The sequence below is a fragment of the Poecilia latipinna genome, unplaced genomic scaffold (assembly GCF_001443285.1).
Source record: "Poecilia latipinna isolate Pla-1442-1.1 unplaced genomic scaffold, P_latipinna-1.0 Scaffold84, whole genome shotgun sequence".
Taxonomy (NCBI): Eukaryota; Metazoa; Chordata; class Actinopteri; order Cyprinodontiformes; family Poeciliidae; genus Poecilia; species Poecilia latipinna.
The window spans coordinates 170,006-197,575 of NW_015112700.1; the positions used below are offsets into that span (position 1 = coordinate 170,006).

Sequence of the window (27,570 nt, forward strand, 5' to 3'; positions counted from 1 at the left end):
TCGCGTCATTTCACCAATGAAAGCTATGAAAAGAACCAAACCGATGAAAGAAGACTTACATAAAGGAAGAAAATACAAGCACTACAGCACAGCTTATCAAAAACAAAAGATTATAAGAAACCAATAAATCAGATTAATAAATGAGTTGAAAACACAGCCGGAGGACATATTGCCCTACATCAAGTTTCATAGTAATTCTTGGCAAGAATCTTTGGTTTCCTTAATTGAAACCCGAATTTACAGGCGGTTTAAAATAGCATTTGTTTAAAATATTAGATTGTGAAAATGTTAACTTTTGTTGAGTGGGGTTTGTCTAAAAAGTGGGTGGAAAGGCGGAAGATTGCTCATTGCGTCATTCCAGAGCTACTTGGACAAAAATTTAACTGTTGATTATCTTTGTCAGATTCCCAAACTCTGGATAAAAATAAAGATCCTGCAAAAAAAAAAAAAAACATCCAGTGGATAAAGTATGCCGCTCTAGTTATAAACTCTGTGGTTTTTGTCTAAAGTGAGCTGGTGGACTTATAGTAAAAAACTTTACTTAGTATCAATTTAAGTGACAATTATGCTCTCAAAGACCCACAGTCTGCTTTTTATATCACTTACAGACTGAATACCTTTGAGGAGTCCCATCATGAGTCTGATGAAGAACAGCTCGTGAAAGGTTGGCATTCATGCACCCTCTCCTGGGTAGCAGGAAAGACGATTTTCCACAGAGAAGTCTCAGCAGCAGAGCTCCGGATTAGTAGGAGAGCATCTGCCAGAGCGAGGAAGTCTGTCAGCGAGCGTCGATTCAAATTCCTTTCGACAGGAGATGGCTGGGAACGAAGAGGGCAGTGAATCAAATTTACTATAGAGGAAGATTTTCCAAAATGTAACTTATGCAACACATAAAGAAAACAGTTTGAAAAGGACTAGGAGGGCTGCTACTAGGACTCTCTGCCTCTTTCGAACAGCAGGATGAAAATTCTGGGAGAAGATTTATGCTCGCTGTTGGTAGAAACAAAATACAAAAACACACTGTTGAAACAGACTCGGTAGATAAATCTGCTTTAACGGATAAAATGTTGAAAAAAGGTCAATTTAGAGTGCGAGCTTTTGACACCTGCACCCGTCAACTACTGTTGATATGAAACATAAATGAAATCGAGATAATCAAACACGTTCTTGCAAACAGAACACCCGCAGAGGCAAATGGCGAACCGGTAGCTTCCCCTAATCTGTATGGTAAGGAAAGAACTTGTTCTAGAAGTAATTCTTAATAATGCAAGGATGTACAGAGCCTTGCGTTGCCAAGGTTCTTCGTTTGCTCTTGAACTTCTTGCTCAAAATAAAGCTTTGGGTTTTCTGGAGTTTCTACCAGCTTTGGATATCTACAGACATTTTTTCGTATACATTATTTTACCCATTTTCCTTGCTAAACAGCTCAAGCTCAGACAGAGTAGACGGATAGCATCTGCGAGCTTCAATTATCAAGTTTTCATACAGACTCTCAATGGTATGTTAGGTCTCGACTTTGACTGAGCCATGCCAACACATACACGTGCTTTGATCTAAACCATTTAATTCTATCACTGGCTGAATGTTCAGACTTGATTTCTTGCTACAAGGTGAACCTTCACTTCCATTTTTGTAGCCTATGCTTGGTTTTCTGTCAGATTTCCCTTTATTTAGCCTCATCCATCTTCCAGTCAGCTATAAGCAGATTCGTGGGCCCTGCTGAAGAAAAATATCCCCACAGCATAATGCTGCTACTGCCATGTTCTCTATGGCGTGTTAGTTTTTTGCCATTCGTTGCATTTTATATAGACCAAAGTTCAACTTCTGTCTTATTTAAACACTTTCTTATGTTTACAGCATAAGAAAGTGACTGCTGTTGTGTCTCTGGGGGCAGCAGATACATTACGATCTTGTGTGTTTTATTGTGATGGCGGTTCTTTTTGCTGTTTTAATATGAACTTATTTTCATTGTTTTGTTTGTCTGGTTTGCTCGAACCACATTAGTCGCCCCCACCCCACCCCCCTTCTGTTCTTGTCATCGTCGACTTGTAATAGTTATGGCGTGTCCAATTTGCAGCCTGAACCAGATTCACGCTATTGTTCCATTAGCTGAATGACGTAAAGTGTTAATTTTGGAAGGCCGGCTACTTCTAAGAAGGTTCACCACTATGTTCTCATTTGTGGATAACGTCTCTCACTCTGGTTCCAATGAATCTCAAAGCCTGAGAAGGCTTTGTAACTTTTTTAAGACTAATGAATGTCAAAGGCATCTTTTTCTTTAATTTCCTTAGGGAATGTGGTGCTATTCAGTTCTTTTAGGCTAGTTGATGCTTTCACACAGGTTCTACTTGAATAAAAAGGTCTGGCAGGGTGAAGGTAGTAAAATCTGACCAAAAATGCGACTCATCACAGTTTATTTACAATTTATCTTAGGCAATCTGTTGGCTTGGATAGCTTTTTTACTCCAATAAAACTGCTTTTTGTCTTCCTGGTATCTTCACGCATCTTATTTTTTGTCTTGATAGCTTAGTAAATAACCTTTATTTCATGTTAAAATTCATGTTTCATGTTAAAATAAGAAAGGGAATGATTAATTTCCATGTTTCGGGGTAATTTGGAACCTATTCTGACATTTTTTAAAAGTTCCTTTAGATTATGTGCTGTTTTTGTGTGTGTGTGTGTGTGTGTTGCTAAGCACCTATATAAAAGAGGGCAGAGAGGGAAGCAAAAGGGTGGAAGTTCACTCATGCATTATGGGGCTACTCTTCATATTGCACACACGACCTAGAACTCTCTTTGTTTGGACCAATTTTAATCAACTCCACTTGTGAAAATAAGACTAAACCTTCCCAGCATCCTTCAGTTGTTGGGCACAGGACTGAATTAAATCGTCACCACTGAAGTGGCAGATGGTGAGGGTAGACCGGAATGAGAAAGAGAGCTGTAATTTTTTCTTGTCAGCTAAATTTTTTTTTTTCCTTCATTCATTTCCAGAATGATTGAAGTTTTGAAGAGAGCAGCTGATTAATGGAGCTGTTTAAGAGAGACTGAGTGCACTTCTCAGTCATCTTCATTTGAAGCTGGCTCTATCAAAATCAAAGAGCACACCATCAGAAGACCAACAGATTAAGCATGAATAATAATAATATTTTATATAGTGCCTTTAAAGTGACCCAAGCATGATTCACAAAAATTGAAACAGAAACAAACGGAACGAAAAAGGTTGTTGAATTTAACTGAATGTTGAAGAGGTGTTTCAGGAGTTTTCAAACATATCAAGTGTTGCAAATATAGACAGGGAGAAAATTATACTGTGGTGTCAAATGATCATGGACAGCATTTACAGTGTAAAAAAAACAACAACCTTCTCATCAAGTCTTTGTTCTCATGATTATAATGCAGTTAGTACAAAACTAATACACCCCTGCTACTTCCAATGGATTTAAGGACAGCAAATTCCTGCAAATAAAATTCACTGAGGGTGAAGGAGTGGAAGCGGGGCGTAGTATTTTTTTGAGCTTTATGTCGTGTTATAATCATCAACAACATACCTTGAGTGTTGCCTTGTTTCTTTCATGCATGCTTGAAAACTTATTTGGTCTTGCGTGGCAACCATTATGCCCCTTGATTTATGCCCGTAGCCTAGTCCACACATTTCTCTGCCTGTTTCTGTCTACCTGTATCTCACCCTTGCCTATTCTGTTGATAAGTGAAGCCTTGCAATACTTATCTCAGTTCTTGTGCAGGGTAGAGCCAATCAGTGGCAAGCAAAATGAATGTTGCTCTTGGATTGGTTGCACTTTAGACTTTATCCGGAAATAACTAGTCATGGGGAAGCTAAGTGCATTAAATGTTTTCAAAGCAAGCAAAAGCGCTTAAAAAAAAAAAAAAAATAAAAAAATAAAAAAATAAATAAAAATAGCCCTGCTATGAGCAGAAGTTTATCCACACACTGATAACAGTCATCTCTAAATCAGTCTCCAGGAGGTGAAGACTGATTTAAGCTGTTGGAACACTACTAAACATGTATTTTAACAACCAGGGCAGAGAGGAAATTGTAGTTCATTAATCCCATCTTTAATGTTTTGGAAAGGAATTAAAGTGTCTCGGTACTCAACATCAAGCTCACTCTGTCCAAAGAAAAACAGCACACCGCTATTCTATCAAGGGCGTTTGTAATTTTTAAAATCTTCATTGCCTGCTCCTTGTCAAAAAATAAATGCAAAAACAAATTGCTCTTTATTGTTTCTTCATTTGTTAAAAGGATTAGCCATACTGAATTTCATTCATTCTGCCTCAAAAGCAACCAAAACTAATTTCTAATGAGTATTTTTGCTCCACTTACCAAAGCATGAAATGCACTGCAGGAAACAGGAGAAATCCTGCTGTTACAGAAAAGGTTGCCTTCATAAAACATCTTGTAACTCATGTCCAGTATTTTGTAAAATGGTCAACAGGGAACAGTTAAGCTAGAAGAAAGAGGATCATTTATTGAGCTGAGGCAGAGAATGAACAGGAGATGGAAAGTCTACCGTTTTTGCCAGAACAGATGACCAGGACAGAAGCTGTTTCAACAGAGGTTGTGCTTGGTTGTGAGGTTCTGCTGATGATCCGAGTTTCTGTTTGTTTTCCAACAGGTGGAGATGTAACATTGGATAGTGGATAGGCAGGCAAGCACTTGATGGAGCATCCAGGTCCTTAGTAGCAAGGAGACTGGAAGGAGAGGTGCACCAAGCACGCACCTAGGAAGCAACCCTGTGGATACAGCTGCTTTGGCCATGTTTTCCTACAGTTTTTAACTCGGCCCAATAGTTTTTACTCGGCCCAACAGGGAAAGGGTTCAACCCTCACCCTATTTGACTAGAACTGACTATTGGCAATAGAAAACTTGTCCAGGGTCCAGTAAGTTTTTGGTTTCCCCAAGTGTTCATGCCACGCTCAGACATTAGAGATAGTTTCTTTATGGAATGTTTATTTGAAAGGTAGATTTATTCTTTTTACATCAAGAAAAGCAAAAACGTAATGGGTAAAAACAAAGTTAAAAAAAGGTTTATACATCAGCTAAATGAAGTCATTGGAAGGAAAAACTTCCATTTCTCTGACCTCACACAATTAAAAAAAAAAAAATCAAATCCTATTAATAATTTTCACATCTCTAACCATATGTTTTGAAATAAATACCTTTGGTTGTGTAAGAGTTTGCATGTTTACCTTTTACTATAGGATTTTTAATCCACCAGCAGGAGGCAGAAGAGAGCTGAAGACATGGTCTCATTCTGAATGTCACCTTTCTCACACTGCACTTGCTCACTCTGTGAATCTCATGTCATGTGCAACATGCCATCAAGTAAGTGGTGACACAACAGTAAACTAATAGTGCCTTTGATCTTTATGTGTGGAGTACTGATTACAGAGGTATGTAGGGCCTGATGCCAACCTTTGACTGGCAGATTTACACCTCTGTATGATTTCCTTATAATGTGTGATTTATTTTGTGGTTCTGCTGCATGCTTTTATTATTATTATTATTATTTGAAATTGTAAGACAATCTGCCAACATAGTGACTGACATTTAAGACATGTTTTCAGCAAGCATTGTCTTTCCTGCAAATTCTAATTTCTTTTATGTTATATGACTTTGTCTTTTATTTTTCTTTGCAAAAATCTGTGTCTTTTACATTGTTGTACGTTTCTTCTGTTCCAACGATCACATACATAAACTTTACAGGGCAGAGAGGCCCAAACGTTGGGCAGCGTGCTGAGATGTAAAAGCCGCATAATTCTTTGTAAAGCATGGCGGGCTGCCAGGCTTATAATACACTGGGGGAAACCCTGTCCTAGGAAGCTGAATGACATTTTCCAGCATCACAGTAAGTCCAAGCATACATCAGAAGCAACAAGAAGGTAAAATTACATTAGAATGGTTTATCCAGAGTCCAAAATCAAACTCGACAGAAAATCTGAAGAGTCACATGAAGATGAGTTTTTAATCAGAGCTCTGCAGAACAGACCAAGTTGGTCAGACCAAGTTCAGACCAATATTACCAAGTCTAGTTGTGACTTGATGGTTGGTTCAAGGTTGACTGAATGTTGAAACACATTCAACCAATTTGTGTAGCTTTTATTTTTCATATTTTCCCCTCCAATGTGTTTTTGTTGTTGTTGCTATTCTGATAAATTGTACTGAATATCAATTTATGTGCAAAAAGACACAAAAGCATTAATCATCATCTAATTTTTAACTATACAGTCTGTACTACATAACAAATTATTTCTGTGGCTTTGAAGCCATAATTCTTCAAAAAAACAATTTAGCCAATTGTACCTTGTAATTTATACTTTTATTATGAACTGTGGCAATTGACTGATAATTTCAAGGTTAATAACACGGAAGAACCTACTGGGTTCGTTTAACCTCCAAAGAACTAACTTATGCTGCAAATTGGTGGTGTTATAGTAGTAATATATTACCATTATAGACAGAACAGCACAATATAAGAACACTCCAACTGAGGAAAGTGATGCTTGCTGTGGATGTTCAGGGTTCTCTTGGGACTTCTTGGAGGAGGCGATATGCTCTTGGAGTAATTTTGGTAGTCTTGCCCACTCCTGGGATTTCCCAGCACTGTTTTCTCCATTTGTGGAGAACTGCTCTCACTGTGTTTTCCTGGAATCTTTCTTTGTTTTCCTGCGTTTTCCTGGAATCTTTCTTTGTTTTCCTGCGTTTTCCTGGAATCTTTCTTTGTTTTCCTGCGTTTTCCTGGAATCTATCTTCAGGAATGATGTGCTGCTTTTTTAAATAAACTATACCTTTTTTTTTTAGACAGTTTGGCCAGCTTCATGTCAAGCAGGTTTCATTTGATTTCTCGATTGTACATGTCTGGCATTAATCAGCCTTGATTGTAGCTTTTGAAATCAGAGCAAAAATGACAATAAAAATGTTGGTAATCACGGTTAATTCATGATTTAAAGAGTTTTCAACAAGTCTTTAGAAAACTGCTTTGTGCATTTATTCTGGTTGCGTGAACACAATTAAACAAAAATGCAAAAACAAGTCATTGAGGGAATTTTTCACAGCATAATCAGATGATCACCATGGTTACACCCTGTGCCCTTTGAAATGTTTCATTCTAAGCACAAGTGTTTTCACAGTCATTTTCCATTATGTAGATCAAATACATAGTCTGTTTCCAAGCCTTTATAGCCGTTTATAATTTTCAACTAATAAAAACACACTTGATATTAGAATATTAGACCAATAAAAAATATTTTCATACAGAAATGTGGAATTCAGGTAAAGTGTGCGTATACCAAATTTAGTACCTTTTTATTTTAAAAATACACTTTTTAAAATAACGAGCCTCATTAGAAAATGCATTTTAATTTATTAAATATGACTGCATATTATGTTATTAAATTGGCATATAAAAATAATTGTTTTGTCATGGCGGATTTAGCAAAGGACCCCAGCGCAAAGGCTGACGTTGGCAAAAAAAAAAAAAAAAAAGGAAAAAAAAAGTTGTTTAATAATGAAAACAAAAAGGAAACTTGCCAGGGGAGAGCAGGCAGAGTGACTGAAGAATTCAGCAATGAACAATGGAAACCAGTAAAGCTTTTATAGTGAGGCATGGGTGAAAAATGACAAAGGACCCAATTGAACTAATCAGTGGAAATGTGGCACAGATGTGACAGGGAGAAGCAGGGAAACTGAGGGCGGGAGACTAATTAACACAGAGGGAGCTCAACTAAGCCTCAAAGGATTTACAAACAAAAAGGGGAAAAAAATCTGACAAATCTAAGAGAGATGAACACAAATGTACAAGGAACAAAGCATAAGAATGAACTCCAAGCCTAATCACAAAGGCAAAGACCCTTCTCAATAATGAACACCAGAGAAACAAACAAATGTGGAAAAACAATGAAATTAGTTAATGCAAACCACAACCCAAACACCTAAGTATTGTGATTCCTCTCCCACAGTTGTAAATGCATTCATCCTTTCATTGTTAAAATATTTATTGGGAGTTTGAGTCATTTAAAAGAAATGTTATAAAGTTGTTAAATTGGTTCCTTCTAACAAGGGCCAATTTTGAGAGGCTTAAAGGGGAATTATTTTTGCTTCAATGTTGCACAATAAATTTGAGCATATAATTTAACAGTGTGTTGTGCCTTGCCAGTTTTATGCATTGATTGTTAACCATTAACAATAGAATTATGTTAAGTGAAAGCATTTTTTCAACACCGGAAAGCACAACAATTTAGGAACACATAATCAGATGAGGCTTTTTCAGATCACCGAGCATCAAACCCAACTCTGATAGCTCTGCCAGCTCAGAATGAGCATTGCTGATGATGTTAAAATGTCAGCACCACTCCAGTGTGTGCTATGTTTTTTTGAAAAATCCCCACACAGCCCCATCTGCTTGGAAATTAGCATATCCAGGCAGATCTCAATGGAACTTAGCATTTGCTTCCTTGTATGATTAGGTGTGAAGAGAGGACGGAGTGCCAAGACACCTCTGTTTACTGCTGCTTTTTATTAAAGCCCCAGTGTTGGGTGGGGTGGAGAGGGGGGGATGTTAGTTGAGCAGTTTATAAAATTGCATCAGCTGGATTTAAAACAGATTTGCAGTGTATGCGTAAAGACAGGATTGTTGATGATGAGGGCGATGAAAGGCTGGAACGTCAATTTAATGCCAGTTGGAAGGGTCGGGCATGCATAACTTCAATCATAGATAATCTGGATACAAACATCCAGAATAGCAAAATGTTTTGCAATGTTTAAAAAGCTTAACAGATAATGGATTATATCTTCCCACAATGCTAGCAAGGTGCAATATTCTTCCTAAAATCAGAGGTATTTGTGTTCCATGTAGCTTTTCCCTGATTTGTTATAAACAATAATTATATATTACTGTTAGAGGTGTGTGTGTGTGTGTGTGTGTGAATAATTGTTTATGTTGCCTCTGTCTTATGGACTGGTGATGTGTCCAGCATCTTGCTTCAAGTCCACTGGAATAATCTTCACATCATCATCACTCACACATGACTAACAATAAAGAAATTTAAATAATTTTTCATATATTCAGGATTCTAAGTTTTAGAAAATTGTTGTTCTAATCGTTGTGCTAGTAAATTTGATGGTGTATAGCTTTCAAACACACAATGATGTAATGAAACCTACAATTCAAAATCAGAATGATGGGAAACACTGCTTACTTGACAATATTCAAGCAGATAATGTATAAAAGGCTGTTGCTAAAGAAACTAAAGAGTGGTGTCCAAGCAAACTAATGAAAAGTTGAGTGGAAGGAAAAATGAGGCAAAGTGAAACCCACAGTCCTGCAAGTAGTTTTCGGGGAGATTTACTTAGAGTGGACTGAGGCTGGACTTAGAGCTTCAAGAGCCAAAATGCTTTGACATATCCAGAGAATAGACTACAACTCTCTGCTTTTAAGCAACATCTGAACCCGAGGCAGTTTCAAAGTCGTCTTTCCAGATTAAATACATTTAGCATTTTATTTGGAAATCATCATCATCATCGTCATAGTTTGATTGTGGAGGGGAGAGGCACAGAATCTAAACTGCTCAAAATTTAGTGTAACGTTTCCACAGTCAGTGATGATTTGGGAAAATAAGGCATCTGCTGCTGTTGCTCCACTAGGTTTTATAAAGTCTACAGTCAGTGAACCTGACTACCAGTAAAGTTTAGTGATTCGTGGTTCTTTCTGCTGCTGAGCTTTAGGGAGAAGGCAATTTCCTTTTGCAGCAGTAAAAAAAAAAAAAAAAAGTACCAGTATCTTCTTTAATTACGATAGTATCAGTATGCCTGGTTAGTCAGCAAACTGGCCTGAATCAAAGCCTACATAGAATCAATGCACGGTAGTACTGTCAAAAGGAAGACTGAACAATACAGATGACCTGAAGGCTGCTGTTAAAGCAACCAGGCTGATCTTCTCAATGCCACTTTGCACAGATGCAGTAAATCATGTAAAAAGCGCCTTGACGCGTCTGTTTACATGTGATTTAAGATGGCACCGCACATAGTTCAAACGTCTGAAGAGCAGAGTGACTGAAATGCCACCTTGCTGTTATAAATGGTGCCGAAAATGGAGTCCGGCGTAGAGCTCTGCAGAGCGTAAACATCTTTGCTCACGTCAGACACATCTTCATCTGAATTGTGGCCGGACTGTGACCATGTTTCTTTTTTCGTCCAAGTATCATAAAAATGTAACCGAGGTGACAGAAGATGATTTGTCTGACATGTGTTAAAAGGAAAAAAAAAAAAAACAAAGGAAAGAAAAGAGAAACAATAGTCATACACCTTTGCTTCAAGTTGTTTGAAGACTGTTGCATCACAGGTCTTCCTCATTATGAGATATTATCAGGGGTCTGACCTCTACCTATGTGGGAACCTTATAAAAAATGCACCTTTTCTATCAAGGTTTGGACACACTTAGCATGGTGGTGAGTAAAATGCTAAAAAATTCTAGTTTTACAGAGGACAAAATTTGTTTTGCTTGCTCACGAAGAGGTACAGATGTGAGTGTACTGGTATGTAGTTGCAGCTGATTCCTTTGCGTAGTGGTTCAATTTCAGGCTGTATAAAAAGCGTATTCTCATTCGTATTTGATTCCCAGCCTCGCTGAACACCTTGGTTTGTCGTTTCGTAATTTACTTTGATTAGGTGATTAATCAAGACAATGACGGATGATACAGTTAAAGTCTTAAGTGTAGTGAAGCCTCCAAACAAAAGAAAAATCCCCCTCTGTAGTCTGAGATTTTTATATGGACTCTAGTTAATTCACCTATTCCAAGTATGAGCTAAGTTCTATTAAAATGTTGCAGTCCAGAAAAGTTTTTATTATTATTATAATTATTATTTGAAGCGCAGCATGATCTTTCTCAGAGAGATAATGTGAGAGTCCAAGATTTCAATTAGCAGTTTCACAGCAAGCACTGTGTCGTTATTGTTAAAAAAAAAAAAAAAACGAAACAGGGAAGAGGGAAAACTGAATGGTTTGAAAAATATGACTCAAACAGAATATGATATCTGCACCACAGGGAGAGACTAAATTCAATTTTTCCGCACTACTTGAGACTCCAAGTACACATCAAAAGGCAATTAAAGGCTAAAAAAAATGGATGTTGCATGACATATCCCTTTTAAGATTTTGACCTTAAACTCAAGGGCACTTGGATTATGGAGGACAATCAGAATAATCAATGAAAAATTAAGGACTGAAGTGAGGCTAAATAAGCTGCTCATGCTGGGAACCCCTCCAATGTGTCTGAATTTAAAACAGACTCGTATTGCTGAAGACGTTTGATGAGTTTTTGCTGCAGGTGGTGGCACCACCACCACTTTTTAGGTTTGGAAGTGGCATTTACATTCCACATAGATTTTTCCTCTTCGGCATTTTGCTTTTTTTTTTTTTTTCTTTTTTCAGGTTACCATCGTCTGATATGGAGATTTGCTTGATGATCTGAAACACTTACGTTTGAATGAAGAGCAGAAGCATAGGAAATCTGTATGGGGACAAGTACCTTTACCCTTGTCCTGTACCCTAGTTTTATTTATATGCTTTTTAAATATGTCTACGTTTCTTTGTGTTTTTGTGCTGCTTAAACTTGTTCCTTCGTGATTTTATGGTTCTTAATTATTCAACACTTTTTACTGTATGTGCATCACGAGGCGGTTTTATAGGAGTGTCATTACAACACTATAAACGCCATGAAAGGAAAACGCCCTCAGTCCTGTTTCAGTTTCCAGTCCTGTCTCTCACATGTATACATGTATATGCACCCTTTTTTTTTTAATCTCAAATCTGTCACTTTTTTCCACGGCCACTGATTCCCCCTGTCGTTCTTGGCTTGAGTTCAGCTTTGAGGTTCACTGCGACACATTCTTCCACACCAGCAGCTTCCTCACAGAAACCCTGTCCAGCTGACATTTATGCAGAGCAACAGCCCCGGTGTGTATGCGTGATAATTAAAATGTGTACACTACAGAGCCTTTTCACATCTCCTTGAGTCTCTGGGTGCGCTGCCCGCTGGGGGCACTGTTATATTTAGCTGCTTGGTCTTTGATTAAAATATGACTCTCCTGGTGACCTTCACACCTGCCGCAGCTCTGCCAGGTCCTTAGGAACACGATCGCTTGATAAATTCATGGTGGTCGGGGCCCACCAGAACCGCTGACAAAGACACAATCAATCCTCCACAAATTGAGTGTGTTCCTCTCTATGCAGCGTATATGTGTGAAGCTCTGTTACTGTGCAACTCTGGCAGCATCCGCCGGTGCAGTGGACCGTCGCTGAGGCTCAGCAGATGGATAGATGGGGAATCCTGTATAAATATCCATGTTCCCAAGTGGAGCGAGGATTGACATTTTATTCCTTCCTCCAATTTTCTGTCTGCACCACAGGAAGCTTGCATATTTAGCTTTCACTGATATATTTCTTCAGATAACTTGAAGGGATTACGCTCCATACTCCACATTACACCCATTTTCCAGAGAGTGTTATTACATTTCTTATTGTGACCATTAGATTTTTTTAAGGGGTTGAAAATCCTAATGACTTCACCTGCAGTGCTGTGAATAAAGTATTTGCCCTCTCTTCTTTATTTTCTGCTTTTTATTGTCACTGACTTACAGGGTGTTCCTTGCATGAATGGCACCCTGGGCAAGGCTCTCTCTCTCTCTGCGTCCCCCTCCCACCTAATGATTCTGGGTGGGTGGGACAGAATGCAGTGCAGACACGGAGAAAGCGTGCAGCTTAGTTTTCCTAGTATAAGCAGAATGGATTGCGCCACCCTATTTACATAGATCTGGTCTAAATCTGTGTTTTTACTTCTTGGATTGTTATAATTATTTGTGTTTAGAGCTTCTTGGATTAGTTTTTCTTTCTGTTCACAGTTGATCTGATTAATACGGTGCAGTGTGACCTTATAGAGCTCCGGTGTGGATGAATTAAATGATTCGTCAAAGAAGAGTGGGTCAGAACTCCTCATGAACACTTGATGACAGTTACTGCTGCCAAGGGTGAAACAATCAGTTATTCGCTCAAGGGGCTATTACTGTGAAGGTTATGGTTTGAAGACAGCAATAGCAATTTAAGACCCTGAGGTTCCCAAACCAGACATCAACCTCTCTACAGTTACAAGAGGCAGATCTGATAGAGTTCGGCCCACAGCGGGGACAAGCTTGACTTTGTATTGGGAATCCACACTTTTTTGCTCTTTGTATATTTGGGCCGGACACAGGGATGGATGGATGAAGGGAAGGAAGGATCAATGGATTTATCCCTTTAAATTTTACAACAACAAATAATCAGGTTGACTTAAAAATTAAAAACTAATGGTGACAGTTTTATTGCCTTATAAAAAAAAATAATAATTTTGTATAAAATGCAATATTTTATGCACAAAAAAACAAAAATCTAAGACCTAGCATATATAGAGTAATTACTTTTCAATTCCACACATAGGGCACTTACTTAGTCTCTGGGAGAAGTTTTATAATTGTGACATCTTGCCAGCCTGTATTTTTGGTAAAAAAACAAACAAACAAAAAACAACCTAATCTATTTTTCATTTTAATTACATCATCTCACAACATCTTCTACGTTCATTAAAGCCCATCTCATCACACTCACAACCCGATTCTTTGATGTGTATCCTTAGCGGAAGTCGTCGCAAAAATGATTCTTGGCTTAAACTCAGACATAAATAAACAATGTTGAATACGCGTGCTCATACTGTGTCCTTCATTGTAGCATTTATGTACTGAAAAGAGATCAAAGTTTTTTTCTGGGTGGCTTCTTGGTAATGAAGAGTCCTTCGCACTGCCCTGTCTGTCAGAGAAACTTTGATTTTCTTTAAGACTCACTTTGCCCTGTCTGAAGTACTTTCGGGTTGGTTTCAGAACTAAATTGCTGAAGAAGGAACATTTTCTGCCTGTTTAAGAAGAAGGCTTCAGCTCTGATTAGTCGAACCATGGCTCACTCTAAAACACCCTGATTACGTCTGCCGGTCTGTGTCTGTGGCTCTCTATTTTGTCTTCAATCTTCCTAAATCTTTTTTTTTTTTTTTCCCTATCTTTTTGATGTCTGGTAATCACAGATTCCAGTTGTTATGGGAATTTATTTTTGTCTGGAGCCATAATTTGCTGATCCATGGGGACACATCAGCACAAAGCTGGTAGTCAGGGGTTACAGCAAAGCATGAGGGTGAAGTCGGGGGGGAAAATGCACAGATTTTTATTTTGGTTTCCACATTTCCACATTGTTCAATATATTCTGTTTCAAGTATTTAAATAGATTTGTAGCTGAAATAAATACACCTTGTATCGACTTGCAGTCAGTGCTGTGGCTGAATCATTAAAGTGATACTTTACAGGTCTATTGTAGATGCAAGAGGCGGCGGTTCATTGACCCTTCCTCTAATGTCTGCTGTAAATTTGCTGTCTCATCGCTTCCGGTGTTAAACGGTGATTCCCCGTGACATTCAGCTGAACTTTGTGCTTTGTTCAAATAAGCAAATGTAATGTCATGAAGAAAGGCTAATTAGTGAAAAGAGTAAAAAAAAAAAAACAGGACCGTAACTATGCTGACATTTAGCTTCTCTGTGCCTGTTAAATCGATGTTTACCGAGCAATCTTCTCTGCTATTATTTGATTGCAATGTCAAATTCTGTGAGTGTTTAGAGATATTTACTCATGTGAAATGCAATTGTGGTCATAAACGATAAATAAAAGCTTTTTTTTTTTTTTTTTTTTAAAGGGATGATTGATTCAGCGTTGTTATGCAGACTTTGGACAGATTCATTGATCTGCCCAGAGACAAAAAATTACCGGCAAAGTGATGGATGGTTGATTCAATGGAGCAGATAATCGAAAGGCAAATGTTAAGGGACTCCAACCTGCAGCATTATAATGTCCAATTATTAAAGGCTTTGTCACAGTATGTAGCACAGAGACACACTTCGGGTGTCCAGATGTATTAGGGACACTGTGGCGTCAATTCACCAGGGGCTCGGTGTCTCGGTATGTGCTTATTCATTCATTTACACATGTCTATATTGCCGTATTAAAGAATAAAGATAGATTCGAGCTGTGTATTCAATTTCAACAATCCTGTGATTTAAAAGAATTATAATTACAAAGCTTTGGAAAACTGTGTAAAAGCTTTTTAATATAACGTCCTTTGTTTAATTTAATTTAAGTAAATATGAATCTATTCTACTTCTGTTACACTTTGTTTCTAAAAGACTGCAGCCATTTTAAAAAATGTTGCTAACTTGTGTGTTGTTATGAACAATACTGTTGTTTATGAAATATAGCTGATTAATAATATGTATGTGTGTGGAGAATTACCAAAATGTGTTGTCAAGACACTTGGAGCAATTGACCCTAATCAGTGGATCCACTGCAAAGCCTGCCACATCGGAATGCCTTGCAAAAAGAACAAATAAATTCTGAATGCATCTTTAGTGCCTGTTAAGGTTGTAAAATCGACCTTTTTAGCTTTACGTCGTGTCGTAATGTGTTTTTCCCTTCATCAAAAATGTACGTGGAGTGCCTTGGTTCTTCCATGCATGCATGCAAACTGCCCTTTAATCACTTTACAAGAACAAAAATGTGTTCAATCTGTGCTTTTTCAAAATTGCATTTGATCTTTTCTTCACTCCTCGTCGCGCTGTTGGTTGTGTCGGCTCCGGCGCGCCGTCCTTTTATGGTTACATGGGGCAGTTTCAACACAATGACAGCTATCAGAGTGCAGAGGCTGCAATTTTTATACAGGTTGTTATGTTACACAACCACCACCACTGCCTCTGTAATGTCTGGAGTGTTAAATGATGTCAGTGAAATGCAGGAACAAAATGCATTTTTTTCCCCCCCCCTGACATGATTGTCAGGACGTAATCCCCAGAATGTATCGGAAATGAAATGCAGTCTCAGATGGAGAACTGTTTTATTTCCAATCAAGCGATGATAATCCAGAGCTCTATTGCGGTGCCTCTCCTTCACAGTGGAGATGGAGGTCTGAACAGGCTGTAAAATGTCATGGCTCCTGGATGAGAAATGCTAACAAGGCTACTTATCACTGTAAAAAAAAAAAAAAAAAAAAAATCAGGATGGCAGGATGGTTTCAGTGACGCCACGTGCGTCCCACAAAGGTTATTGGTGCTTGTGAGCACAAAGGCCGCCTTTGTTGGGTGACCTTATTAACATTCACAGAGGTGTGTCACAATTGGAGGGTGCTACTACATCCATCCCTGTCAGAAAATCGATACGCCATCTTCCGAAGGCTCTGCCGATAACTCATCCTGGCTTCGTCACGAGCCGAGTTCAAGGACTGGCTCTTGAAGTTGTTTACCGCATAAAATGTGTCTGGATGTGGGGTTTCTGAAGCAGTTGGATGGAAACTTGCTCACGACAAATATAATGTGTGCTGTTCTCGCTCTGAACGGTATGCAGGGCTATCTTTGATTCCTCGTCGCGAAACCCCCGCAGATTGTTTGAGTGTGTTTTACACCGCTTTGTGTTTGTTATCGTTGGAAGGGCTCCTGAAGTGTCGCTCTCAATGTGCCAGTAAGACACAGCGCACAGATGTGGCAAAAACTCAAAACAAGAAACAGCACGGGCGAACAAGCCCACAGACGCACAGCAACTCCTCAAACGAGGATCCGATGCCTTTTTCTAGGTCACCGTCTGAGTGACTTGACAAGTTTCCCTCTCTCTGAGAGCTTTTGAAGTTTCTGCTGCGACTGCATGAATGGAATTGGGATTTACTGACAAATGGGGTGCTCACAGAATCCAACCAAATTATTCAAACTAAAGGTCCAGGACCTCATTTGCTTTGATGCTTTCACAACTCGCATATTCACAAATTGAGCTTTTGAACGTCTTTGTCGCTTTGTAGAATGGAAATTGGCAGATGGAAAGTCGTTTGCAAATTATGTCTTTTTCTCTGCTTGATTCGGAATCATGAAAATGTTTGTAATTAGGCTTGGTTTTTGGTCTAATCAGAATTAATGAGAGAGGATGAGGGTAAGAATGGATTGAGTCGCTGAGAATCCTCTATGGTCGTTGTGGGGTTTTGTCTTTTTAGATGACCTGGCAAACTTAGTAGCCACATTAGGAAAGATTAGAGTGGAAGCTCAGCTACGGGCAAGACTATGCAGATGATAGCTTTTGAAGTTCTTAAATCTAAGTAAGATTTTGGTGACATTAATTTGACTGTTAAATTGCTTTGGAAACACTTTATATGGGATGAGTATTCTTCCTTATGTTCAGATATTTGATTTATTCTTCGAATGCTTGAAAACAAAGCACAGTGCCTAACAGCTCAATTTAGCAACCTTCTTGTTGGTGGATATATTTGCATTATTTGCTTTTACGGACTGGTTAGAACTGCAGCTGATGAATCAAATGTGATATTTTTCTCTTCCCAAGCCTCTTATTAGCTCAGTTGGGAGTGTTAGCGCTTGCTCAAGCTTAACGTTTTGGGTCTAACATTTGCTACCACTTGCGTTTTGAATCAAATTATGATCCCAGCCGTCGGTTTAATTGATATTCTAGTTGAAACAATAGCTTATTTTAAAAAGTCATTGTCTTAGGTGAAGCCTCGCTTACATAAGCTCACCATAACAGTGCAGGTTCCTAAAGAAAACCTTCAGACAGATAAACTGAACCACAAGGTCTGTGATGCATTAAAGCTTTCAGCCTTTTCACGGTGGCTTCAAACATTTGCATTATTCTTTATTTAATCCAACATAAAAGCAAAAACAACAAAGCTTGTAGAGTCAAGTTTTTCTGTCAAGGTTTTATTTTGCAGGAACTTTAAATTATATTTTTAAAACAAACGTTGCCTTGTGAAATCTGCATATTTCTAGACTGTTGTGTTAACTGGGAATCAAGTGTAACAACTGAGTAATTAAGCATTGCTTTAGCACGCATCAGTCCAATTAAAATCATTTTTACATGGAAACCATACGCAGATTGTTTGTGACGATGTAACCTGGTGAGGATTAAGATCTCTAATAAAAATAAAAAGAGCACTCCAAAGATGACTGGATGGGAAGGATAGTAGCAGTTCAGATTCAGAATAACAGTTTAAATCTGTTTAATATAGAAATATTAAATATTTGCTACATTTAGTCAAGAATATTAAGTTCTGTTTATAGTCCAGTTAACTATTGTCTTCCATATAAACAAGTATATCTGTGAAATGGCTATTGTTTTATTTTTTATTTTTACTCGCTACAGGGCGCCTGAGAGAGGGATCTGTGGTTTTCAACTAGATCAGCTCTAAAGTATTTTGGTCGTTTTCTGCATTTCTTAAAGATTGGTTCAACGATTTGCCTTTCGTGGTCATAGTTCTCCCATGATTTCATGCTCTCAGCAAAATTTGCATGCTACAAACCGAGTTATTTTACTGTTGTACTAACTTTTCCTGCTTTAAACTACAAAATGTAATCTCAAAGCGGCTACTTTCAAGATACTCAGACTTCCACTAACACAGAGAAAGTACCTGGGAAACTCCCCCACCCCCTAAAAATAAAAGATCCAAGCTGTGTGATCTTGGATTTTGGCAAAAGCTGCAACAAAGCTTCAGCTGATTGATGCTTCAGTCACTTCCCAGCTGTAGCTCCCATAATACCGATTCAGAGTCGTGCAGATGCAGACATAAATGTCTCATTATTACCTTGATTGTTATCGTACAGCTCCATCCTTTTTTCTGGTGTCACTCATTAGATTTTTATTCAAGTGTACATATTAGGAGTCAATTGGATATATGAGCTCTGAATCACCGGAAGCTCTTTAAAAGCTTTGAATAATTTTTTTTTTATTTTTTATTTTTGTAAAAATGAAAGCCGGTTGTTCTAAATGCATCACAGCTGGTGTGAACGCATTCAAGTAAGAGACGATTACTGGTTCATTGTGAGCTACTTTGAAGGTGCAGAAGGAACTTTGATGCCATTAAAATGCTGAGGGAAGACTTTTTTATGATATATATATATATATATATATATATATGTATCTGCATGGTGCATAAAAGTAACAAAGAGGTTACTAATACAGACTACAAATTTGAAAAGTCTGATTGAATGTGTAGGTATTTGGGTAAAATGAAAATAAAATAAAATAAAAATCTTAAGGATGGGATGACCAAGACCTGGAGTGCAGCTTCAGTGAACAATTTATTGGTTAATCTGTGAAATCCAGCAGAGAGTGGTCGCTTTGCAGTGCAGTGGGATTAGCAATGCTCCTCAAATTAATCCAGTCTGAAAAATGTAGCTAATTAGCTCAGCTGCGCAGGCTAACATCAGCACTGACGTTCTGTCATGAGCATCGCGATGCTCAGTTTGGCCCAGTCAGCGCAGCAAGGTCCTGGGTTCAAATCCCACTCTTGTGTTTTCCCTTCACACTTCATTTAAAACTATAGTAAACTGTGAACAGCCAAAAACATGCAATACAGTAACACAGGCTCACACATACAGTGTCACAATCTATTGTACTTTAAGCCATCCTTTTTCCTTCCACTCAACTTTCTATTAATATACTTGGGTAGAGCACTATGAAGTGCCACCTCTTGCAGCTTTTCCTCCTTGTGGATGGTGTCAAGAACTGTTTGCTGGACAAAGGTCAAGCTCATACGGGGATTCATCTTAAAGTTTCAGGATTTTTACGGTCTACCTGGTTTAAGCAACAGCAGGGCTGTAACAAATGGAATGTGATGAACCCACTCTGTGGCGCATACGGTGGAAGATTGGACGTTCTGAACTAAAACGGTAAGTTAACTCAGTGGCTTTCAAAAGGAGAAAAGGTTCTTGAAAATATATTTTTTTTAAAAATAACTAAGAACCCTTAGACTGTGCAGTTAACAAAGCCAAGATGAACTTAAAAACTCAGACTGAGTTTAATCAGTTTAATCTGAAATGTATCAATTTCCTGTAAAGTCAAAAGAAAAGCATTAAATCCTCACTTTATTAAAAGCCTCTCTACAGATTTGCTATCTGCAACTCGAGTCTTCTTTTCATCTTCATATTCATAAATCAGTCACTTCATTCCCTCTCACCACCTTATCTTCAGTCACCAGGTCTGTCTTTGCATCCCTGAAAGCTCTCGGCGAGGCGAGCGTTCATCTGGACCTTCGCAGGGGCCGATCACATGTCGATTACATAAACGCGATACGGCGGGGCAAGCGGCGCCTGCTTTCTCATCCCCCCCTGATTGAAGATAAATTGTGTTTCAGATTAGACCAGGAAGAGGAGGAGAACTCCTCTAGCTGCAGGAAAAGGAGATTAAAAAAAATGTCTTACACAACCATCTTGAGTTAATCCAGGCGGCCCGCTCAGAAAATCCACACCAGGACCGAAGCGAATGGTTCTGATAGAGCGAGCCGGACACCTGTCAGGTTGAGGGGGGGGATACTTTTCAGCACCTCCGAAGGAGGTCTCATAGACAGGTGTGAATATCGTAGGAACACTGTCCTACAATGAACAGGCTCGTACTAATAAGTGGAAACAGTATCCTAAGCATAAAACCCAGTTTGCTATGGGTTCCCTGTAGCTCCTCCTGACACTTTATGAGACGGCACACTCAGGGGAAGAAACTGTCACCTTGAATTAAAGCTGCTTTTTAATAATGCCCCTATGCACGTCACCGAGTCTAAAGAAAGCTGCGTGCACAAAGCGTTTGTGGGCTGAAAACCTCAGTGGCCCACGCATTAGCATCAGTGGCGTGTGACTGTCACATCAGATAATTTAATATATAAATTATTAATTTGGAATAAAGTAGCAGGCACAGGAGCCCCACGGGGAAAGGCTCCCCAATGGTTCCACTCTTGAACTTGCCGAGAAAACCAATCAATCCTTAAATTCAGTCTTGAGTAATAGCTTGATCTCTATAAAATGAAAGTAGACGCTGTTTTCAAGACTCTCTTAATTATACGTGAATAAAAACAAAATATGAGGATAGACAATACTCAAACATGTCCCGATACATTACAAATTATAACATACTGAGCCAATATGCAGTGGAAATGAGATGGATTGTCCAGAGTCACTTAATGGTGTGCTCTGACTTTCCAGTTGACATTTTGACTATTTCTTGTGTTTCCAACCTGAAAACTAACACATTATTAGTCACACAGCTACAAATGAATGTGCATGCTACTTTGTTGAGATATAGCTGAGTGAACAATTGCATAAAATGGTATAAAAGGTATAAAAAGTATTTTTAAACTTGAGTCGTTTTGGATTTGGACTGCTGTCCATTACAGGTAAAATATTGCCTCCACATCACGACAACGGATTGTCTGACTGGACAATCTGTTGTCCATTTAGACAACAGATTGGTCCTTTTCTGAACAAGAAGCATTTCCATGTATGAGTTTCCTATTAGGGTTAAAGGCTAAGATGGTTTCCATGTATCTGTATTTAATGCTCAAGGGAATTTTTTTTATTTGGGTCATCATCTTTTGATTTATCAGCTTATGATTTTACATGCACATGGAAATAAGTGAATTGGCCTAACTGACAGTGTATAATTTTGACTTCTCACTACAAAGTTAAAATGTTTCCACATCTGTGTGATCTCTGAGATCAGTGTTTTTCAGGAAAACACTGATTGGAAGACACCATCTTCAGATTGTGAGTGTAATCATCACCTCTCAAGTCGCTGCACATTGTGTGATGGAGAATAAATTTAATCTTATTCATCAGAAGGATTCTCCGAGGCAGAGAAACCTATCACTGTTACCATAAAAGGCTTCATGTAATATTTATAAATGCTATTAATATTTATAGCATAAAAAAGGATGGGGTGTTTCAATGAGAATATGGAGAAACTGATCAAAAGTTGCTTTATTTTAATCATCTTCAGATTTTATTTTTAGATTTTACTACCTGTGCCTGTTCTGTTTCAAATTCTATAATTTTAATAGAAGACGTGTTGCTGGACTTTTTTTTTTCTCTTGTCATTATGTGGTTATTTGAAGTATGATCAGATACTTTATGGCACTTTCTATTGTTTACAAGGATAAATGTCAGGGTAGCAACATGATCCTGTTCCCAGAGTGCTCAGATTTTCTGAACCAACTCATTACTAACCAGGATTTTCACATCTGGCACAAGTCCTAACGAGTTAACGAAGATGTAAGAGATCTAATTAGTCATATCTCAGATTGTAATGTTCTATATCTTTCATGTGCAAGAGGACATACAAGTGACATTTTATTAGATTCCGTCTTTGAAGCTGCCATAAAATGAACCAGTTTTAGAATGTAAAAGTGTATGAAGCAGAAACTTATCTCTGTGTGTTAACACCAAGTGCTGGATTTAGAGGAAAGTAGGCCACCGAGAGACAGTTGTGGTTTCCAACCCACACAGGTTTTAACACATCCAATTTACCATGAATTGATGGCGAAATATGAATCAACTTTAAATGATCTCGGCATTCTCCACATGAAAATAATGTGCTGCCGAAATTAGAACTATCTTCCAAAGATCACCCAAAATGTTAGAGTACTTCACACCTGTACAGTGCTGACGATATATTCGCCCCTTGCCGATCTCTTCTGTATATGTCTTTTTTTTTTTTTTTTTTTTCGTCACACATGAACGTTTTACACCATTGCTTAAAACAGAACCTATCTGACAACATGAATGAAAAATGTATGAAAAGGAAAACATTCTTTCCCGATCTAGACATTTAAGAGAGGAAAGGAAGAAAGGATTGCAAAGGGCTTTCTAAGGGAAATCCACAAATGGAGAAAATATGGAACAGTGCCGAACCTTCTCAGAAATATTAAATTTACTTCAAAATGCATATCGTCACCATCCTAAAATAAATAAAGGCCTAAGTCACTTTTTTGCCAAAAGTTATTTTTGGCAACAAAAAGTGTGTGTGTGTGTGTGTGTGTGTGTATATATATATATATATATATATATATATATATATATATATATATATATATATATATCACGGGATACTTTATGACTTCATCCAGAACAGCATCTAAAACACTTAAGTCCTCACATGAGTCTGTTAGGGTCAGTGTTCATGATTTAACACAAAGAAGGAGAGACTGGGGGTAAAAAATATAGTGACCAAATAAGAACACAAAGACCTGTTTTGTATGTGATCCTAGAGGCTTTTGGAAAATATTCTGACAAAACAAAACTGGAATTCCTGTAACATGTCCTGTAACACCTGGTGTGAAACTAACTATGAGGAACATGATGGTGAATCAAACATGATGGTAGTGTGATGCTGTGGGGTTTCTTTGTTGCTCCAGGATCTGAACAACTTGCTGTAATTGACCATCAAGACCACCTATGCAATGTTTAAACTAACAATAAAAAAATAAATAAATAAATTGAAGGCTTCAGAGTGGTCTAGTTAAAGTTTGGACATGCGTCCGACAGAAATGCTGTGGCATATGGTTAGACTGACCATTCGTTCTTGAAAGCTCACCAACGGAGAAGAGTGTTCCAGATGCCCTCCTCGGTGATGTGCTGCTGTTGGGGTATTAACTTTGGGGGGAAACTGATCTGCACATAGAGACAGGTGGTTTTAGCTTTTTGTCTTTCAGAAAATAAAATCATTTAAAAATGGCTATTTGTGTTCACCAAAGTTGTATTTGTCCGATATTAAAATCTGCTGGATGTAAACCCCCCGCCCCCCATACAGCAGAAGAAAATGACGTTTTGTCTCAACTAGTTTGTTTCCTACAAACAAGGTAGTTTTGTATATCTATAAAGATTATACTATTTTCTATTTTGTTGTATTAAATAAAAAAAAATGTCACTAAAGGTAACGTCCAGGGATTTTCCAACAAAAAAAAGTAATGCAACACAAGTTTCATTGCAGGCAACATTTAACAGTTACAGCGTTTCACTTCTGCTGCCCCCTACCGATCAGAACAACTTAGTTCTTTATTATTTTTTTAATGTAATGACCCTTGGATTAAAATTTACATAAACATTAATCATAGAAACTTAGCTGGGAGAAATACATTAATTTGATCTGCTTTCTATCTACACTGAGCAGAGCAGATTTTACATTTATTTTGGGGGAAAAATGGTGGACTTCATTTGTAAAGATCCCTGGGGATGCTCCTTGAATGTACTGAAACTCCGGACCATCTGTTCGTCTGACCTCACAGCCAAATCTGTCATCTGGGCCGTGTTCAGATAAACTATGCGACACAAGTTACGTTTTCTCTCTCTCTCTCTCTCTCTCTCTCTCTCTCTCTCTCTCTCTCTCTCTTTCTCTTTTAAACGGATCCTTACAGCAGGTGCGTCACTTTCCTTCAATTAAACTGGGGGTCATTTCCCCTCCAGAATCCGCTCAGACGGTTTCAGCTTTTATTCCCCGCATCGGCGTCGGGGTTGCAGATGGATTAAAGATTAAGAGCAGCGGAGGAATCCAGCGTTTCCTCTCCGGATAGAGACACTCCACACAAAGTGACACAACGTGGGCGGCGCGTCGAAGACCCGATCTGCAGGCACGGCGCAGCGGCTCCACGCAGGAGTCAGGAGCTGGGTGTGAAGCTGAGAAGACGTGACGGCGTGGTCCTTTCATTGTGTTGACCTGCGGAACAGAAACACGCGTGGAAGCTTAGAGTGGGGGCTCCGGGTTAAGGCTAAACTGTCCTCTGGAGCGCGTCTGACCACATTGGACCTCACTTGATTAGGAAAGAGAACGATGCTGTTTTATCCATTTTTTTTTTTATTTGAGCATCTGAACTGTTCCACCTGACGCGCCGCAGACGATAAATTGGATGTAACCTCTGGCGAAAACATTTTTGGAAACGTGATTCTTGTCTCTCTGCCTGCGCGTATTTTTCTGGAGACATTTCCAGCGACGCGTCATTGGCACGGCAATAAATCAAAGAGATGTGGCTGCTGTGAATTTCTTTTTTTTTTTTTCAAACTGAACTCAAAGGGGAGTGATCAAGAGCCAAGTAGCCCGGGAAAGAGATTTTCTTAATGAAGTGACGAGAAGACGTTTATGGCCACATGAGAATTACGTGAAAAGCTCTGGAGATGCGGCGCAAATGCTTTTATCTGCTCCAGGTGAGTTTTGTATATTTAAAATTTGCGCTTCCACTTCATGTTCCTGCTTTGGATGTTTAATTAAAACTCGCCCCGTCTGTCGTTGTGATTAACAGCTGCTGAGTTTAATCATGATGCTAAAGGGATTGAAAGCTTCCAGCAACATGACAGGGAAAATGTCACCATAATGTCTAGGAAAAACCCGCACAGTTTTCTCAGATGAGGGTTTAAACCTGGACATTCCTGACAGAGTCTGGCCTTTTTTTAAAATGTATATTTGTTTCAATCAAAGTGCTGATGCAAGAGTTTACCTGCAAACACTGAAACTTGAACTTGACTCTTCGGATCATAAGTCATCCCAAGTGGCGTGATTCTTATCTGTAACTGGAACTCAGATGCTGATGCTGAGAAATCCGAAATTTGGCACCGGTTTGTTTAAACGAGCGAGTGTCCTCTCTTTGGTGTTTCATTCAGATGTCTCTGCTCTCTGACAGTGCGCCCTTGACTTATCTCAATATCGCCACATGTTTTTGCTCCTAAGTGGAGCCTGCAGAGGCAAAAATGAGAACACGTGATGTGTTGACCTCATATAAGAGACATACTGATGATGTTGGGGGACACCTGAGGTGCAGGGCTGGTTTTAGGGGGATGTGGGCCCCTGGTCTAGCCTTGGTTTTGGTGCTCTACCCACACAAGTTAGGCTTTGCAGAAGATGCATTGAATACAAGTCTGTTTATTTTGTAATTAAGTTTTTTTTTTTAAAAAAAAAAGATAGATTCGGGAATCATAGATTCATTACTTGCAGTGAAATATTTGAAGCTTTTTATATTTGTAATTTTGATGACCATGGCTTGCAGCTGTTCAGAAAACAAAACTTTAGTGTATCAGACATTCAGAGTATCACATAAAACCAATTTTGAAACTGATGTTTAGTTCTTGAATTTTATGTTATGGCCAAAACCTTTATGGCGACAGTCAATATGCTCAGACAGGAGAGGAGGGTAAAAACCTCTAAAGGTCACTGCAGAAGAAGCTGGTTGTTTCACAGAATGCTGTATCCAAGTATATCAATGGAAAGTTGCGTGGAAGGAAAAATGTGGTAGAAAAACATACACATCAGGGGTTATCCCAGCCATGAGAGGATTGTGAAGCAAATGTGTGAAATATTACTGAAATCAGTGCTTCATGAGCCGCATATTGATCTTTTTGGGACAGGAGCTAAAAGTTTCACATTTGTTGTGTTAAGCCCTTCTTAAACTAAAGACAACATGTATTGCATTTCCTTTAGAAATTAAAGTCCTAGAGTCCAGGGGAGTATTCGGAGAGGGACAGAATGCATTTATATCAAGCCCAAAAACAGTGCAGTTGTTTACCAGGAAATTTTAGAGCATTTCTTTCTTCTCTCTGCTGGCAATCTTTATGGAAAAGCGGATTTCATTTTCCAGCATGGCTGACAAAGGCACAAATACCTTCTTTAATGGTCATGGTACGAATGTGCTTGACTGGTATGCTTCGCTTTGCAGAAAGTAAACCTCCCAGAAAATCCAGAGTGTCGTCAAGAGGAAGATCGTAGACTCCAGAGCTGACAATGGAGACGAGCTGAGGGCCGCTCCCAAAAGGACCTGAGCTTCCTCATTATTACTCAGCAGGGCCACAGTCTGATTGTCTCCGTGCCATGCTGCATTGATGCATTAATCCACGAAAAGGGAGGGCCAACCAAGTATTGGCTGCAAGAACCGTCCAGTTGGCTGACATTAATTGGGCTTTTATGGTTTCTAAATGTACAGTTGAAACCAGATATCTGCATACATCATAATAAACCTCCCTTTTTCCTAATGCCTGGCATTAAATCAAACCAAACCTTTCCTGCTGCCAAAACAATCTGTTTTCTAAAAAGCTGAATAATGAGAGAGGGAGATTTAAAAAAAAAAAAAGTTTTTCTAAACACAAAATGTTTTCATACATCTCCTTAGTTTTTGGTAGATTTGCTATATAAACCGTATGGCTTGGGTCAAAGGTTTTCGGAGTCCTTCCACAAAAGTTTGTTGAAACTTTGATCGCTTTTCCAGAAAGAACTGCATGTGGGCTGCTGTCACCTCACACATTTTTTATGAGACTGAGACCATGCCTTTGTGACGACCAACCCAAAACATGTTTGTGGTATTTAAGCCGCTTCATCATTAATTGGTAGCATACTCTGGATCTTTGTGCCTTTAGAAGATCCATTTGTATCCCAAACCTTCCTGGCTGATGGTTGGAGATGTTTCTTTCGTAAATTCCACCAGTCCCTCCTGCACCAAAAAGTTCACGTAACAACCTAATCTTCTCACCCAGCTGGGAAGCTTCTACCTCTCCCGTAAACACAATTACAATCATTATGACCAAACGCTTCAATTTTAGTTTCATCAGACCACAGGACATTTCTTCAAAAATCAGGTCTTTGTCCCTGAGGACATTTGCAAACTGTAATCTGGCTTTTTTTTTAATCTTACTCTTTGAGTA

At 38.7% G+C, this 27,570-nt stretch overlaps 1 protein-coding gene across 1 annotated transcript in view; it reads left to right on the forward strand.

Moving 5' to 3' along the window:
• Positions 1-24,288: 24,288 nt before the first annotated feature.
• Positions 24,289-27,570, forward strand: part of LOC106938846 (corticotropin-releasing factor receptor 1-like) — an 82,043-nt gene continuing 78,761 nt past the window's right edge. The window contains exon 1 of the mRNA XM_015021036.1: positions 24,289-25,089. Within this exon, the coding sequence (XP_014876522.1) occupies positions 25,060-25,089 (30 nt within the window). The 5' untranslated portion in view covers positions 24,289-25,059. The remainder of the gene's footprint in view (positions 25,090-27,570) is intronic.